Source organism: Equus caballus, chromosome 16 (genome assembly GCF_041296265.1).
Source record: "Equus caballus isolate H_3958 breed thoroughbred chromosome 16, TB-T2T, whole genome shotgun sequence".
NCBI lineage: Eukaryota > Metazoa > Chordata > Mammalia > Perissodactyla > Equidae > Equus > Equus caballus.
In genome coordinates this window covers 82,908,975-82,926,958 of record NC_091699.1, presented here as the reverse complement: position 1 = coordinate 82,926,958, position 17,984 = coordinate 82,908,975, and the positions used below count along the sequence as shown (strand labels likewise).

The window sequence follows — 17,984 nt, the reverse complement described above, 5'->3', positions numbered from 1 at the left end:
TGTTATGAACCAATGTTATTGCAATAAGAAAGGAAAAAAAGAACCAAGTAAAAATATGAGGGGCCAGCCCAGTGACGTAGTGGTTAGGTTTGTGCGCTCTGCTTTGTCAGCCTGGGGTATGCGGGTTTGGATCCTGGGGACAGACCTAGCAGCACTCATAAAGCCATGCTGTGGCGGCATCCCACATAAAATAGAGGAAAATTGGCACAGATATTAGCTCAGCAACAACCTTCCTCAAGTAAAAAAGGAAAGAAAGAAAATTATGATGTTTACATATCCTCATCTTAACAAAACAGAAGGTGTTTACCAGTGAAGAAGGTTAATAATACGTTTCCACATAGAACCAACAGCTTGATATGGAGCATTCTTTTCTCAAGAGAGAGGATTTTTTTCTTTTTGTCCTTTTGATTAGTAATTTGAGGATTTCTCTGCCATTGGAAAGTAATTGGGGTTTTTGATTGTTTTTAATTAGAAAGATGGTAGTGTATTGGTTAGCCACCGGTTTTTTTTTATTTTATTGACAATTTCAGTCTTGAAAAGCAAAAATCAAAGTTAACCTTCTTTTATTAGTAACAAAAGCTACTTTAAAACAGCATTATGTTGTCATATTTTTCGAAATATTTTTAATATGGTAAAATTAAAGGAGATTGAATATATGTAAGTTAAAATTTGATAGCAAGAGTTTATATGTTACACACAATTACTTTTATTCTGATTTTTTTCAAACGGTTGATTTTTGTTTTCCATTTTTTTCAACTGTGATAATTTTGGTTAACTGAATTATTTGTATTTTGGCTGAATGTTGATAATTGCATTTTAGCAAATTTGGAATATATATTTGCCTAAATATTTAGAATAATTAATGGTTAATTTCCCCATCACGTTTAATTTAAATTTTGTTCTTATGCAACCATATTCTGTAATTGGAGTGAGAATCTCTCTTCTTGAACCCACTTCTTTGAACATTTTTTATTTTTTTCATTCTATTTTAATTCTCTTACAGCAGATTTTGAGATTCTTGGCCTTTCTGTTTAATTTTGATCTGCCATATTCTCCAAATAAAAGATAACTTCATTTTTGTCATTAATCATAATACAGACTTTGTAATGGTCATTGCCACAGTGGCAGTGCAGATTTTGTGGCCAGCACTGATTTTTCTTTATGCCAGAAAGAACACTGCAGAATCTTAGGTGCTTTATTATTGTTGATTTCTATTTATAGTTTTTTGTGCATTTATATCATATGTGAAATTCTCCTTATTTAGCTTTCTCTTATCTTTTCTCACATTGAAGGTGTTGGTAATTTTCTTATCCAAAGTACATTCAGTAATCATTGTATATCATTTATGTCTATAGTTTAAAAGTGGTCCTCTGAGTGATAATTTTTAAAAAGCATGAATCTTCAAGACGTGCACACTTTAAAACTTAATCTTTCATTTCTAATAATAATAATTACTCCTTTTAAAACAATTACTTTAATGACTCATATATAATAATTACCAGATCAAGAATTGCCAAACTTTCTAATCTCCTATATGATGTAGTATATTTTTGAAAATTTAAGAGCCACATACATAAACTTTATATACACATGATCTATGTTAAGATCCCACTTGATAAGATAATCAACTTTCTAACTATAGTTCCAGCCACATCAATGATTAACTTGTATAAATAACCTTGAGGTAAGTCACTAAAATAATTTTAAAGCAGATGATTTATGTTAAAGCATTTTATCAGTTGTAAAGTACTTTCCAGATAGTAACAACAGTTAAAAAATCACTTATCCGCAACTCAGGTTACTTATTTATAAAATTGAAAATTGGGTTGGGCCAATCTTTTCCAGCTCTAAAATTCTGCAATCTCTGGTAAGGTTAATAACTGCTGTACCGAAGATGTCTGGATAGATATACAGGAATCTTAACAGTGGTTACCTCTGGGAAACAGAGATTCTTTGGGGCAGGCATAGGAAGGAGAGAAATTTACCTTTCTCTTTACACTTTCTAATACTGTTTGAGGGATTGTTTTTGTTGTTAATGATATTTAATAGTGATAAGAATTTTATCACAAAAATTAATTTTTAAAAACTACTAGTGCAAAAGCATCTTGATTCCTCATTCTAATCTTAGGTTTGGGGTTATATATAACTCACAGAGTTGTTGAGCTTGAATGAATACTAAAAAAATGCTTAGTGTGTTCTATATCTTACTTGCTGTAGCAGTATTATTCTGATGTTTATAAATGTATATTAGAGCTATAAGGGAATTTGGAAATGATTTGATGAAAACTGTTCATTTTAGGTAAGGCCTAGAAAGGGACGTTGTTGTTGTTGTTATTAGTACCTTGTTGATTTCTCTTACATCTTATAAATCACTTGAATATAAATGCTCTAATTTAATTGTCTTCTAATAATCCTATAAAGTGGATATTGTCATAATCCGGTTTTACAGATAAGGAACCTGATACAAAAATTGGGACTTGCCTACGATCACAGACTTAAAGCACAAGTCTTTTGAATCCCAATCTCGTGGTCTCTCTTTTGCCACTCTTTAAATTCTTGTATTATTAAGCTTTTTTTTTGGTGAGGAAGATTGGCCCTGAGCTAACATCTACTTCCAATCTTCCTCTTTTTGCTTGAGGAAGATTGGCCCTGAGCTAACATATGTGACAGTCTTCCTCTATTTTGTATGTGGGATACCACCACAGTGTGGCTTGATGAGCGTTGTGTGGGTATGTGCCTGGGATCTGAATCTATGAACCCCTGGGCACCGAAGCAAGTGTGGAAACTTAACCAGTATGCCACGGGGCTGGCCCCTTATTAAGCTTTTAATACAACTGTTTCTAGAGAGTTTTGTGGGTATTTGAGGTTTTTTTAAATGAATTTTCTAAGGGCACATTGGTTGATTTTTCACTGAACACAAACCAGCAGTGTCTGTTAATCAGTTGGATAGTGAAAAGGTATGTCACATAGCCAGTTTTCTTTCATTGTTCTGTATCCCACAAACTATTTAAATGAGAAGTTACTGTGATTTTAACTGGTTCAGTTTGTAATGCCAATGGGTTACAGTTCAAGTATGGGAAAGACTTTGGTAGTGATGCACCAAAAACTCTCTATCCATTTTTTTTCCTTTTAATTTGTTTCCTGAAATTTAAATGTAATTCAGTAGACCCTTGAGGTCTATATGTTTAACTCTTGTAATGTTGATCATTTAGAGACAATTGGAAAGTCTTATTACATGAGTTACTTTTGGGTTTTTGTTGAATAATTACGATGTTAATGTGGAATGAGCCATTTAGCTAGTGAGGGAGCTAGCCAGCTGACCACTGTTTGTTTTTCTCTACTCGTTACATTTATAAAAACTCGTTTAAATCTCCGAAGAGGACACTTAGATTTTTAATTAATAAATTATACTTACTAGTTTTTGGTGTAAAATGTAAGGTAGAATGGTTTTATGGTTTTCATAAACTTGGGCTCTCTTACTTGAGTGTGTGTTCATTGTAAAAAAAATAAAATTTCCAAATTTTAGTAGATAACCACTGTTAATATTTTAGTGTATTTTCTTGTAGAAGTTTTTCTTACGTATTTTTCGGTCTTATTGAGATCATAATGTATTTACAAGTTTTTGTCTCTTCAATTAACATAACATTTTCTTCAGTTATTAAAAATGTTTATAGATAATATTTTTAATGTAGTCCATCATGTAGCTAAACCATAATTTATTTTGCCACTCTCCTTTCTTAGATATTTAGGTCGTTCAAACATTTTACTAATAAAATTAATGCTGTGATGGGCATTCTGGTGCTAAAGCTTATTTGTGATTTACAGTGTTTCATCTGTATTGTATTCTTAGAAATGGAATTTCTGGGTCAAAGATTGTACATACTTTCAAAACTTGATGCATATTGCCAAATGGCTTTTTAGAGAATACTTTCTAAAATTTATTTTTCTTTATTGTCGTGAACACTGTCATTCAGGAGATTATGAATGGTAGTTATATTTCAACTTTAAATTCAAGTTAAAATTTAACTCAATGGTGAACACTATTTTATAAAATGAAGTATATGAGAAGACTATCTCAAGAACAGGATTAGATCTTTATTTGAAATGGAAGTGCACTGGGTTTCACCAATGGGTATTTCCTCTGTTCCCCTAATTTCCAGAGTTGAAGCTCTTTGGCAGTCTCACAGGTCATGCTCAGTATAACTTTGCTCCGGTGCCCCCTAGTGCTGGTCCTGTAGAAGCAGCCTTCAGTTTCTCTTCTCTGTAGCAGAAAACATCCTTCTTCCTTCAGCTCCTTCTGGACATATACAAAGACATTTAAAGAGCCAGGTAAATAAGAGTTAGGGCTAAAATAATGCCCCTATTGCCTTTTTTGGCTTTGGGGATCTTGAATTTATCCTCAATTTTTTTTCTCCTGGGAGGAGCTGTCCTATTCTCTGTAGTCTTAAATTTGTAGTGCTCTCTGCCTTACCCTGCATGTTCCTAGTCTAGACAGCACTAGGGAGGGTGTGGGGCAAACATCCCTGCCTTCTGGACCCTGGCCCTATTCCTAATCCTTTAAATTAAAGTCAGCATTCCTCAGGTAGCTACAAGTCAAATTATTATTGAGATGTTTAGATGTAAAATTTGTTCCTCCAGTACCCTCTTGACTGAAGGTTCTCCTCTGCAAATTCCAACCTGTTTACCTCCAAACAGACTGCAGAAGGGAGGAGTTAGGGTGTAGGTGGGACTGGTGTTGGCCAAGCCCCGTGAGGAGATACCTTTAACCTTGCTATTCTTCGTACAAACATACATTCCTAGAAATAGGCTCAAATGTATAAAAATCTACAGACTGCTTACTGTACCTCTTCCTTTCCTCTTCTCTTCCAAGCCTTTTAGAATAGTGATGAATAAGGAGAGAGCTTAGTCAGCTCCTTGCCCCAAATTCCTGTAATAACAAAATACAGGTAGCACCTCTCCATCTGCAAAGTTAATTGGTCTGAGGAGGAAGGGAGTGAAACCGAGAGTGGGAAATAATAGCTCTCCCTCTAGGAACAAATTTTTAATAGTTTATAACCATTTTACTTCATTCTTTTCTTCTAGAATGTTTTCCCCCAACCTTTTATTTCTTGAGAATTCTATCCTCAATAACTAGTTAGTTTTAAGCCATTCCTTTTGATTGTTTCTTGACTTCAGAGTCATTCTTTGACAGTTGTATTCCTGTTAATATTATGTCCTATCTCAATGCCTGAATGGTGGGTCTGGGATAGTTAAGGGAGAAAGATCCAGGTCTTGTTTTATATCCCTTTCTTGTTCAGCTCTTAGAATATTCTTTTTTTAAAAAAACATCTGGAATACAGAAGTAGATGGCTGTTTATACCAAATTCTGAACTTCTCCAAAATTTTATCCAACTCCAGCATTCTTAAATCCTTTGGAGAGCCAGCCCTGATGGCCTAGTGGTTAAAGTTTGGTGTGCTCCACTTCTGTGGCTAGGGTTCAGTTCCCGGGTGAGGAGCCACACCACTTGTCTGTCAGTAGCCATGTTGTGGCAGCAGCTCAAATAAAACTAGAAGGACTTACAACTAGAATGTACAACTACGTACTGGGGCTTTGGGAAGGGAAAAAAAAAATCCTTTGGAAACCAGAAGTAAATATGTTCAACTTAGAAAAGAACTTGAGTTATCATTCCACCATTCCGTTAAGAAGGCCATGCAGTGTTTGCAACCCTATTCCTGGGCCTCCAGTTTTGGAGCTTGATTTCTGGTAGGGAATACCTTCCTACTATTCGAAGGACAGCAAAGGCTTCCTCAGCTTCACTAGCCTGTCCAGTTGAATGCTGTTTTTACTTACACAGGGACAGTGGTCTTTAAAGCACCTAATTTAAAAATACTCCAACTCCTTAAGTTATTTAGTACCTCAATACCTAAGTAATGAGCCAGAACTGAGAAGATTTATTCTAAATAACGATTATTATAATGTAAAAATATGTTTTAACTGAGTTTATCAGAGGCCTAAATAATAAGATTATTTAAACAAACAAAACACTTCTCACTTTCTAGTACAGAGATTGAAGATTTTCTCCACCAAAATTAATGATAAAAGATGTTTCCTTTCATGTCATTTATTTGAGTAGAAAGGAAATAGGTATCTTATCCTTCTTAATATCCCCTGAGTGATATAGGAATGCGTTTTTCCTTCCTACAGTAGGTTTTTTATTTGAAAAATGTTTTTTTCAGTGGCCATTCTATAATTGCTAGGTGTTTGTTAGGTGACTTCTTGTTGCTGACCCAATTTGTATAAATAAGAAGCTCCAGTTTATAAATGGGGTATATTTCCATCATTTTTTGTGTTGGAACATGGGCTTTGGAGTTAAATCCAAGTTCAGATTTTAGGTCCATTTCTCACCACCTGTGACAAAGATAAGCAAACTTCAGTTTCCTAATGTGTGATATTCACTGCTGGATACGGTTGTTGGGAAGATTAAATTGAAAGAAGTGTTTCAGGGGCTGGCCCAGTGGTGCAGCGGTTAAGTTCACACATTCGCTTCTCGGCAGCCCGAGGTTCGCCGGTTCGGATCCCAGGTGTGGACATGGCACCACTTGGCAAAAGCCAATATGGTAGGTGTCCCACATATAAAGCAGAGGAAGATGGGCATGGATGTTAGCTCAGGGCCAGTCTTCCCCAGCAAAAAGGGGAGGATTGGCAGTAGTTAGCTCAGGGCGAATCTTCCTCAAAAAAATAAAATAAAATAAAGAAAGAAGTGTTGCAGTAAACAATAACTGTTTTGATGGCATTAAATTGCAGTCCTGTTCTGTGCTTTCCTAATCTTCTGCCCTGCCAAAAGCAAGAATTGATACTAAATGAACTGTTATTTAAGGCTATGGGAGTTTGTAAACATGCTCAGTACCTAGTGTAGGTTTCGGATACAGCCTGGTAGATTTTGTCCTCCATCTATATTTTGGAATAATTGGGGAATTCACATCTCTCACCTTGGTCCTAATAGTCACTCTTTTTCCCCTGTCCCTCTGACTCCTCCTCCTTTAGCTTCCTTCATCTTTGTACACTACAGGAAAGAGAAATCAGAAGATGTTTTGGAACTACAGTAGGCAGCGTAAGGGTGCCTGGATCATAAGAGAATTAGCCTTTGAGGCAATGGCAGGAGTCAGCAGGTGGGGATTCAAATCGCCATGAACAGCAACAACACTGAAAATTAGGTATTACATCTGGGGTTTAAATATCCAATAGTTATTTTATTATGTATTCACAGAAGTAGCATACTCCCTCCCTAACCCCCAAAGGAGAAGTTGGGAGCAGATATTCATACAAGAAAGCAATTTCAGAGGTGTGACATAGGGTTTATTTACCCCACCACAATGATGAGGCTTTTTGTCTCTGGCTCACTGATATGTCCCAAGTGAATATATTTAGTACCATCTGTTTATTCCATATTTTAGGATGGATATTGACTTAGTTGAGCTGAAAAATAATTTAATAAGCTTCATTATGTGTTAGTAACTGTTGTAAGTACAGGTGACCATAACATAATTTATGCCTCCAGAGAACTTTATAGCCCAGTACAGGCTGGTCAAACTATAGCCCATGGGCCAAATATGGCCTGACACCTGTTTTTATAAATAAAGTTTTAATAGAACACAGCCATGCTCATTCATTTGTGTACTGTCTAGGGCTGCTTTCATGCTACAATTGTAGAGTTAAGTAGTTGGGACAGGCTATATGACCCACAAAGCCTAAAAGATTTACTGTCCTACCCTTCACGAAAAATGTTTGCCAATTCCTACCTGCTCTGGTAGGGTAACCCCTTGGTTTTGTTTACTAGACTTTGTCAATAACCCTATTTGCCTATTGTGGGTAGTTAGTTTAGTTTTGTGCCTCTTTTTATCATGAAAATTGACCACTGAATTAACAGACTTTATTTTCATATTCTGAGATCTTTGACCTGGTTTAGGTCCTTGGTAGAAAAAATTAAAGCCAAGATACTATAATTTATATTTCAGTATAATCTTATCATCTAACCCCCAGAAATTCCTTTCTATAGCTACTTTAGGAAAAAGTACCCTTGTTGCCAAGCTCCTTTCTGAAAATAAGAGAAAATGTTGGTTTCATGTAGGAAAAAACATTTGAAACGAAGTACCATATACTTAATCCATATGTAGTTTATGTGGACTAAGAGAGAGGAGTAGAATTACTCTTCCATTCACTCTTATCTTCAGTTCTCACCCCTGTAATTCAAGTACTCTGGCCAGAAAGGTAATTTATTTAAGTAAAATTCCATTATGTTCAAAGTGGGAGGTACTCCCTGAATATTCTGGTTTCTTAAAATTGCAGTCTGATAATCAGCATATCTTGTTCTTGGATTGTTCTTTTTCAACATCTGTTGGATTGACTGGCTTTTCTGTTTGTGTATAAATATATTTGAGTAATTTGAGTTTCAAATTTCTTACCTCTTTAATGCTCCCTGTTTGTTCAACATGTTAATTTTCTTGTATACGAAAAGTCATTGTAGCAAAATGGTTAAGAACACAGACTCTGCAGGCAAACTGCTTTGGTTAATTCACTCCTCCACTTACTAGCTGCGTGTCTTTGGGCCTACATTTAACACCTCTGTGCCTGTTTCTTCATATGTAAAATAGAAGTGATGATAATATCAATACCCATCGCAGTTGTGAGAACTGGTTGACTTAATATGTCAAAAGCTTAGATTAGTCCCTGGTACAGAGTAAGCGCCAGTAAATGTTAATTTTATTATTGAATTCTAGACCCCCAAACAATGAAATACTGCATATAAAATGCTCCTATTCGAGGTAAGTTAAGCATATTGAATTTTTTTCATAATGACTTACAGATATTATAGCAGGAGAGATGAGAAGGAATTCTCTTCCAGAATATAAGGAATGTAATAAGTTTTCTCAAATTTGAAAACAGTCAATGATTTCTATTTTAAGGAGTTTGAAGTAAATGTACTAATTTTTGCTATTTAGACTAAGCTCTTATTATTTGCCCTATTCAGAATCCTTTCATATTTCTTTTTCTTTTCTTATTTTTCTTTTCCTTTTGAATATCATCTATTCTTGTTTTTCAGAGGGCAGTAAAGAACAAAGTCCATTTATGAAACTTATTTGTTATCCCAGTACTGGAGTTTTGAACTGGCAAATCCTGAACCTCTTTTAAAACTTTGATTTAATGTCCTGAAAATTTCTGAAGATACTTACTACCACATGTCCTAGTAATGGTTGCCTGCCTTAACTTGAGTAAAATCACAGTCATGGGAATCATAATTTCAACTATTTAAATCAAATGAAATGTAAGATGCCAGCATAATGAAGTGGAAAATTGTGGAATGAATAAAAGCAGTGTGTTCTGAAGTCCACAAGAACCTAAATTTTATTCCCACCTGTTCAAAAGGATTTACCATATGAGATTAACTAACTCTATTAAATACACAGTATCTGTGCCCATTTTCCTAAACCTGTTGGTATTTATATTTCTCTCAATGGAATCTAACTGATTACAATTAAATTAACTTTCTTGAGCACTCAGTATTTAGGTTGCATCCAAGTCTAGGCCAGGGCCAGCCCCGGTGGCCTAGTGGTTAAGTTCAGTGCATTCCACCTCAGCAGCCTGGGTTCAGTTCCCAGGCGTGGACCTACACCACTCATCTATCAGTGGCCATGCTATGGTGGCAGCTCACATACAAAAAGAGGAAGATTGATAGCGGATGTTAGCTCAGGATGAATCTTCTTGAGCAAAAAGAGAAAAAATTCTAGGCCGAACTACTGCTAAAGAAGGCCTTTAGCTTCTGTTTCCTTGGTTGTTTCCAATTTCCAGTTTCTTCTTAAAATACTGCTACTGATTAGTCATCAGTAGATTGCTTACTTAGTCATCTTGTTAAATTTATAACTCTTCAGGTAACTTCGCAAGTAGTCACTTTACATAAGATACATTTGCTTTATAATTGACCGTTAAAGGAATCTTTTTGCCTCCAACTCCAAAAATATCTGATTCCCTAGACTGCTTCTTTGCACACTAATCAAGAAGTTTAAGGGAATAAAGGAACATTAATACCTCCTAGCATCATTATTTTTTAACTCTGTTTATTGTTTGATAAAATAAACGTTACGCTTTTGCTGCTAGGATTGTGGTATCATCTGTATTATGTATACTTGCGTTCATTCGGTAAATATTTATTAAACACCTGCCATGTGCCAAGCACTATTCTAGGTACTATCAATGGAACAGTGAACATTCATCCTTGAAATATTATGAGGTTTACCAGTTAACACCTCTCTGTTCTCATTTGAGTGCTTAGGGGTTAATTCAGTAGAATATCACAGAATGCCATAGAACCTCAGAGAACACATAGTTCAACCCTCTTGTTTATAGATTTTAAAAATCTGTAATCCTGAAATAGATAATTTCTCTAGGGTCACATGGTTAGGTAGTAGCACGGCTTTCTTTTTGTTTTTCTTTCCGTTAGTCATTCAGCAAACATTCTCAAATCTTTTCTATTAAAAAGGTCAACAAAGACAAGAAAAACTTCCTTCAATCCCAAAAGCCCTCTCTAGTAGCCATCCTGTCTTTCTCTGGCTCTTTACAGTCAAACTTTTTGAAAGAGTTTTCTTCCTTATCTTCCTTTCAATCCAACTTGACTAACTTCAACCCTTGTAATTCCATTGAAAGTGTTCTACCCAGGGTCACTCACAACTTCATTGCTTTGTCCTTGGGATACTTTGTAATCCTTAGCTTGTCTTTTCTCTCTGGTATCTGTCATTGTTAAATTACTCCATTTTTTGAGGTGTTTTCTGTCCTGTCTTCTGGGATACCATATTCTTCTGGTTTTATTCCTACTTTACAGACCCTTTCTTAGATTTCTTTATAAGCTCTTCTTTTTCATCCATCTTCTAAACTTTCATATTTCCCAGGATACTTTTGTCAGCCTTTTCTACATATTCTCCGTGGACAATCTCATCTACTTCTATTGCTTCTGTTGCCATCTAAATTCTGAGGACCCCCAAATCTCTATTCTTGCTCACATTTTTCCCCTGGGCTTTAAACTCATATGTTCAGCTGCCTACTAGACATCTCCAATAGGGTATCTTTCAGTGATCTCAGACCATCACCTCTAAGATTGAACTATTACCATAGCATTTATTTCTGGGTTCACTATGTCAGTGACTTATACTATCATCTGTCTAGTATACAACCACCTAGAAGTTTAGGCGTAATCATCAACAGCCCCTGTTCTGATTAGTTCCTAAATTCTATCATTTCTGCTGTTTTAATTTCTCCTCAATCTATTTTCATCTTTACTGCCAACATTTTATTTTCAGGCCCTCATTATAGCTTATTCCTATGGCCTCTGTGAATACATAAGGAAATATAGAATAATGATTAAGAGCATGGACTTTAGAGTCAGATAACCCTAGGTTTCAATTCTTACTCTATCACTTAGAATGTATGGTGCTCTGAACTTCAGTTTCCTCATTTGTAGAACAGGAATGTTACCACTTAATAGGGTGATTGTGAAATTTAAGTTTATGGCCCTTAAAACACAATGTTTGGTACATAATAAGCCTTCAACAGAAGACTGTTGCTACTATTAAGTAGCCTCCTTATTCCATATCATTCTCCATTTCTGCTTAGAATATGACTCTTTAACACAATTTTAGCACTCTCATGATAAAAATTCTTCTTCAGTAGTTCTTTATTACAGTCAGGATAATCTCCAAATAATTTTAACATGGCATTTTAAATGGTCTTTCATTTAAATGGAAATGGTTTCTGTTTTCCTCTTCAGCTTTTGCCACTCCTCCCTGTTTATGTCCCAACTACAGTAAATTAACAGTCTCTGAAAAGCACCTCTAGGCTTTTGAACATTCTGTGCCCTTTGGAACACCTTTTCCTACAGCTCGATAATTTTTAGTTGTCGTTGAGAACTCAGCTTACATGTTATATTCTTTGGGAACCCTTCTGTGACTACCTTTTTTTTTTATTATTTTTTTTTATTTTTTAAAGATTTTATTTTTTTCCTTTTTCTCCCCAAAGCCCCCCGGTACATAGTTGTATATTCTTCGTTGTGGGTCCTTCTAGTTGTGGCATGTGGGACGCTGCCTCAGCGTGGTTTGATGAGCAGTGCCATGTCCGCGCCCAGGATTCGAACCAACGAAACACTGGGCCGCCTGCAGCGGAGCGCGCGAACTTAACCACTCGGCCACGGGGCCAGCCCCGTTTCTGTGACTACTTTTGACTCTGGGTTAGGCTTTCCAACATAGCATTCCTTACATTCTGTTGTATTTGCCTGTTCCCTTATCTGTTTTCCCTAATGCATTGTGAATCTTTGAAATTAGGGGTTAAGGAATGTTGAAGTTTGGCTATTGGATGTTCATCTGCAAGAACATCAAAGGTTCTCAAGGCAGTGTGCTTTTTACTACCCTACAGAAGATGAGCTTGTTCCTTCTTCTTAATACTGTACTCAGGTTAGCAAAAGGAAACATGCATATAATTTTTTAAGTATCGTTGGGATATGAAGATTACCAAAAAGAATAAGTAGTGTCGTCTGTACAAGAGTAGCTAAAAGAATTTATTTTTTAAAGTGATTCCTGCAACAACCTTTGCTCATTTAGTTACTCTTTATTACTATTTTAAATATTGATTTAATACTGAATTATCTGCATACATCTTGCTCATTAGTCAGTGAGACTATGTATTCTGATATCAGACAGTCCTGGTTTCAAACCTTTGTTAATAATGACTACTACTTCTAATCAGTATAAATATTAAGTTGTATAACAGTAAGCCCTCAAACCAGTGCCTTGACACATTGTATGTGCCTGAAAATTTAAATTTCCTTTTATACTTTTCAAATGTTTGATATCAAATGTTATATGGCCATCTATTTAATCCTAGTCAATCTTAACCTAACTAATCTTAAATTAAAGCCCATTCTCCTGGGAAGGTCCATCCAGCTCAGCTATCTCTGCTTACAGTTAGAGTTTATACAAAAAAATTTGAACACTTAAATTACCCTTAACTGATCTAACTCCATGCTAGGATGTTAACTCTTTGAGGGCATTGACAATGTCTTAAAGTTATCTTTCTTCCCTTGACAATTTGCAGAATGCTTAGAATGTGGGAGAAATTCAGTACACATTTATTGCTTAATTGATTTTTTCCAATGCACCGCTGTGCTCCCTCACCTTACTACCAGCCAGCGTGTGTTGTAGGAATGACTAATACTTTTAATATCAGCTTAGGTAAACCATATTTATAAAGGAAAATATGTTAGAGGACATCATACTGTGAGTATTCCATAGCTAAATAGAACTGAATGGGATTATCAGTTTTGCTGTCCCCCCACCCCCCCTTCCATTAGGATAACTAGGAAATACTGTATGTTTTGGTCCCCAATAATAAATTTGGTTTTGTGAATTTCCTTGATAATAAACCAATTTGGGTATTTTCCATTTATTATTTCTTCTGGATCAGTTTTCAAGGATATCGTAATTCATGCTTGCAAATTTGAATGTGTCTTACAGGAGGATTTGTTGGTATTGAGGAAAACGGTGAAATCCTTTTTGGCTGTTTGCCAACAGTGCCTATCTAATGTTAATACTCCAGTGAAGGAACAGGTAAGAAATTATCAGTTAAGAGCTCTCAATGAAACTAACTCAAAGGTATTGAAGAACGGTTGGAAGATGTAATTTTTTCTGGCAGTTCTTAGCATATAGGTCCATCCCTAACACTTATGGGACCTGGGACAAGAGTATAAATGTCTGAATATTTAAGTTACAAAGCAAGTTAATAAACCTGTTTATGTCTTTTTACTTTGACAAGTATATTGTCATAATGACCTGGAAGGCCAGTTTCAAATTTCAAATTCTTGACTCCTAAGAATTTAATGCCAGAACTTGGAGGGTTAGGGAACTGGCCTATGTGTCTGTCCTCTTCTCTTCTCACCTTCAGTTCTTTCCCCCACCAGGAAGAACTTCTCACACATGCATGTGAACACTTCAGCCCACCTGTCCAAACTCTCAGCATCTACCCCCTCGAACAGCTGCTCCTTAACCACCTTGGGCCCTAGGAATATACACACTCAAGATGCATGTGCCTAGGGAAAAGGCCTGTGCAGGCTCTGGTAGCACTCAGGTCTGATGGGGCAAGGAAGCCCTGAGTCCCAGTACCCAGACACTGGTGTAGAAGTAGGGCTACAGGTAGGCATATCCCAATGGTCCAACAGACTCTTCATTCCTTGAGAAGGGGCGCGGCCCAAAAAGGGTCAAAGTGGAGCCCAAGGCAGTACTGTTTCTATGAAGTGATTTTGTAAACTATATAATTACCTATTCTTCTATTAGGAAATACTTTTGTATAAAACAGAATGTACCTTTTCCATACTATTTTTTATTATGATGATGGGCTAGAAAGAGAATCTAGTTAAAGGGTATAGTAGTACTTATCCTTTGCTATCTCTTCTTACCAGATAGGTTATCACAGGTCTCTTCTCTATTGAGCTATCAGCATCTAACTTAAAATAGGAACAGAGATGATCTTTGCTAAACCTTAATCTCTAAACCTTCTGAACCCTACCAGTGCTGTCTAAAATTACCTAGCTCTGGACATTTAAAGCAAAAATTCAGTGTTTCTACATTATCACCATTTGGTGATATCCAAAACTCTGGCCTCAGTAAAAAATGTATATATATTCCCCTGGATTCTCTTTATGTTTCCCTCTTTTCAAGTGGCTCTTTCTAAATATCTTTATGTATTTTATGGTTGTGCAGTCAGAGAATGAACTGCCATGGTTCTTGCTGGAGGTAGACAGCCAAGTCTATAACCGTCTTCAACTACATGCCAAAATTGTGTTTTCCCATAGAAATCAGTTTTTGGAGGAGGGTGATTGGATTGTTTTGAGGTGTCAGAGCCCTCAATTATCCCACAACAAAATCTTTCAGTTAAAATAAACTGATGACAGGGGCTGGCCCCGTGGCCGAGTGGTTAAGTTCGCGTGCTCTGCTGCAGGCGGCCCAGTGTTTCGTTAGCTCGAATCCTGGGCACAGACATGGCACTGCTCATCAGACCACGCTGAGGCAGCGTCCCACATGCCACAACTAGAAGAACCCACAAGGAAGAATACACAACTATGTACCGGGGGGCTTTGGGGAGAAAAAGGAAAAAATAAAATCTTAAAAAAAATAAAATAAAAATAAACTGATGACACATTTATTTCATACCATCCATTAAATAGGGCAAATTTGGTAACAAAACTATAAGTTTCTCTTTGGAGAAATGAATTGTAAGTTCCCTTATTTAATTAAATTTGTTGGGAAGCTTTTAGATACTGGTTTTTATGTGAATGGTCTTGAATTCAATTTCAAACCTACTGTTAGAGATCTGTTTTTTACATTAGATTTTTTAAAGAAGAATCCAAAATAGTAGCTTACAGATTTAGAATACTGCATTGTAATTTGTTGAATTGTGCAGTTTGTCTTAAGATTTATGCTTATTATTTGATTTAGCATTATATGATTGATTTCTAACCTCCATCATAAGTTATTCTATCAATTTCGTATTTCCAGAGTTGAATTTAACTCTTTTTTTTTAAGTTCAAGTCAAAATCTCTTATCAGCTGTTTTGAGTTAATACAGCCAAGTAAGAGGAATAGATTATATTTGGGGAGAAAAGTCTTAAATATAACTAGTGTTTAATGAGAAAAAGTAATTTTGTTGTTTGGAAATTAAAACTAAGTAGTTGGAATTTAAATGCTCAAAATTTCTATTATGGTACTGTTATTGAACTGTATTTAATTTAGTATGTTTTCATTAACATTGATTTGTAGTTGTAACTGTATTTGTACAATATTTTACTGATGCATTCTCTTTGCTTTTCAGGCTTTCATGTTACTCTGTGATCTTTTGATGATTTTTAGCCACCAATTAATGACAGGTGGCAGGGAGGGCCTTCAGCCTTTGGTGTTTAATCCAGATACTGGGCTCCAGTCTGAACTCCTCAGTTTTGTGATGGATCATGTTTTCATTGACCAGGATGAGGAGAACCAGAGCATGGGTATTTGTAGCTATCATCTTGTCAATTTTGATCTTGTTTACCAACCCCAAAAGATAGAAGGAAAAATTCAAATTTAATCATTAAAAAATACTGGAATTTCTCTCTCTTAAGAAAAAAGTTAATAACAATACATTCATGTAGTTAAGAAACCAACACGAATAAAAATGTATACAGTTAAGTCTCCCTCCTTTAATACAGTCCTTAGACGGCTTTCCCTATCAGGAAGCACAGACTTCTTGATTCTTTTTCTAATGATTACGTAGTATTTCGTTGTTTAAATATAGCAGATTATAGATATTATCCATCCCCTACTGATTGATATTTGGCTAGTTTCCAATCTTCTGCTCTTATAAACTATGCTATAATGAATAATTATGTACATTTGTCATTTCCCACATGTGCAAAATGTATATGTAGGATAGATGTTGAAGTGCATTCAGGTTCACAGTTTTTCTAAAGGAAAGCATCTGAGTTGCTTTCTATTCCTGAATGATCATCATATATTACTTAAATTAATAAAATATAACTATGAGATGTTAAGTGCTACAAGACTGTTATCAAACCTCACCAGTCAAAATTGTGCTAAGCCTGCAGAATGATAACTTAGCAAAATTAGACTGAATATAAGTAATTGTAAATGAGTTTATCTAGAATGGGTTATTTGTGAAATAGATGACTTAAGCTCTCTAAAATAAGATTTGTGGTGTATCTGATCCCCAGTTCTGTTTTAGAAAACTTAGAACATTTTAGAAAATGCTAGACTGTGAAACAAAGTATTTTTAGAGTCATTTTAATCTTAGAAGATAAAATTTACCTGCTACTTCTCTTAAGCAGAAAGAGTTCCAACTTCTCAAAGCACTGATGCTTCACAGCAGGACCAGTTAGTAGAAAGGAAAGAGAGAAGTTGACAGTAAATTCTTTTATGAACATATACATGTGAAGAGGGGAAGAAAGAGCACTGTCTCCAAATAAGGGCAGGCCAAGATGTGAGAGGATCACTATAGAGCCTGAAACAGATGTGTTCAGTTTTATCATCTGCAGCCTTATGGAGAAAATTTTCCTAAGATTAGAAATAGACAAGCCACTGGGATCTGAGAATTTAAAAATTGAGAAAGAAACACTACTTGTTTTGAAAGTATTTAATAGGGTTTTGTTTTAAAAAATGTATATGTGTATAACATGGTTTGCAAAATATATTTTATTTCTCAGCTGATAATGTAACCATGTTTAGGACAAGTCCTGAAACCTAACTCCCCCATATATTTCCATTGTTCCCCATATATTTTTCTAGAAGAAAACTTTTTCCCTGTGTCTTAAAAATTTCCAGAAATTTCTTCTCTGTGGAAATATATTAGCAGATAAGGAATACTGAAATAAGAAAAGACAGCATTTTTAAGGTAAACAGAGAACAGTATTATTCTGACGAAACTTATCAAGAAAAAAAACTAATCCTTATATATGGTTTGCTTTATATATGGTTATTTTACTCAGTCTTTGCTATGGCAATCTCCTAGAAGACAGGAACCTCAGTGCCTACCAAGTGTTAAATAAGTGTGTAACTAAATATAGCACCCTAAAATAATCAGTATGACTAACAGTTTTCATCCTATCTAAAACTGATTTGTACCTGTTTGTAAAGTTATAATATAAGGTTTTTATTATGCATTGTTTTACGTTGATAAAGGGCCAAAGTTCATAACCAATTTATTTTCTGTGGTTAGAGGGTGATGAAGAAGATGAAGCTAATAAAATTGAGGCCTTACATAAAAGGAGGAATCTACTTGCTGCCTTCAGCAAACTTATCATTTATGATATTGTTGACATGCATGCAGCTGCAGACATCTTTAAACACTACATGAAGGTATAGTTTCATATTCTTATTCTCCTTCCATCTAAGTGGCAGAGAAATTTGAAATGAAAAATGAAA

General features: G+C 35.4%; 1 protein-coding gene across 7 annotated transcripts in view; it reads left to right on the top strand.

Moving 5' to 3' along the window:
- STAG1 (STAG1 cohesin complex component) overlaps positions 1–17,984 on the top strand; it is a 371,021-nt gene that overhangs the window by 317,645 nt on the left and 35,392 nt on the right. For all 7 annotated transcript variants that reach the window (XM_070238181.1, XM_023620972.2, XM_070238185.1 and 4 more), the window contains 3 exons: positions 13,534–13,626; positions 15,883–16,057; positions 17,779–17,918. In XM_070238181.1, coding sequence (XP_070094282.1) covers positions 13,534–13,626; positions 15,883–16,057; positions 17,779–17,918 — 408 coding nt within the window. The remainder of the gene's footprint in view (positions 1–13,533; positions 13,627–15,882; positions 16,058–17,778; positions 17,919–17,984) is intronic.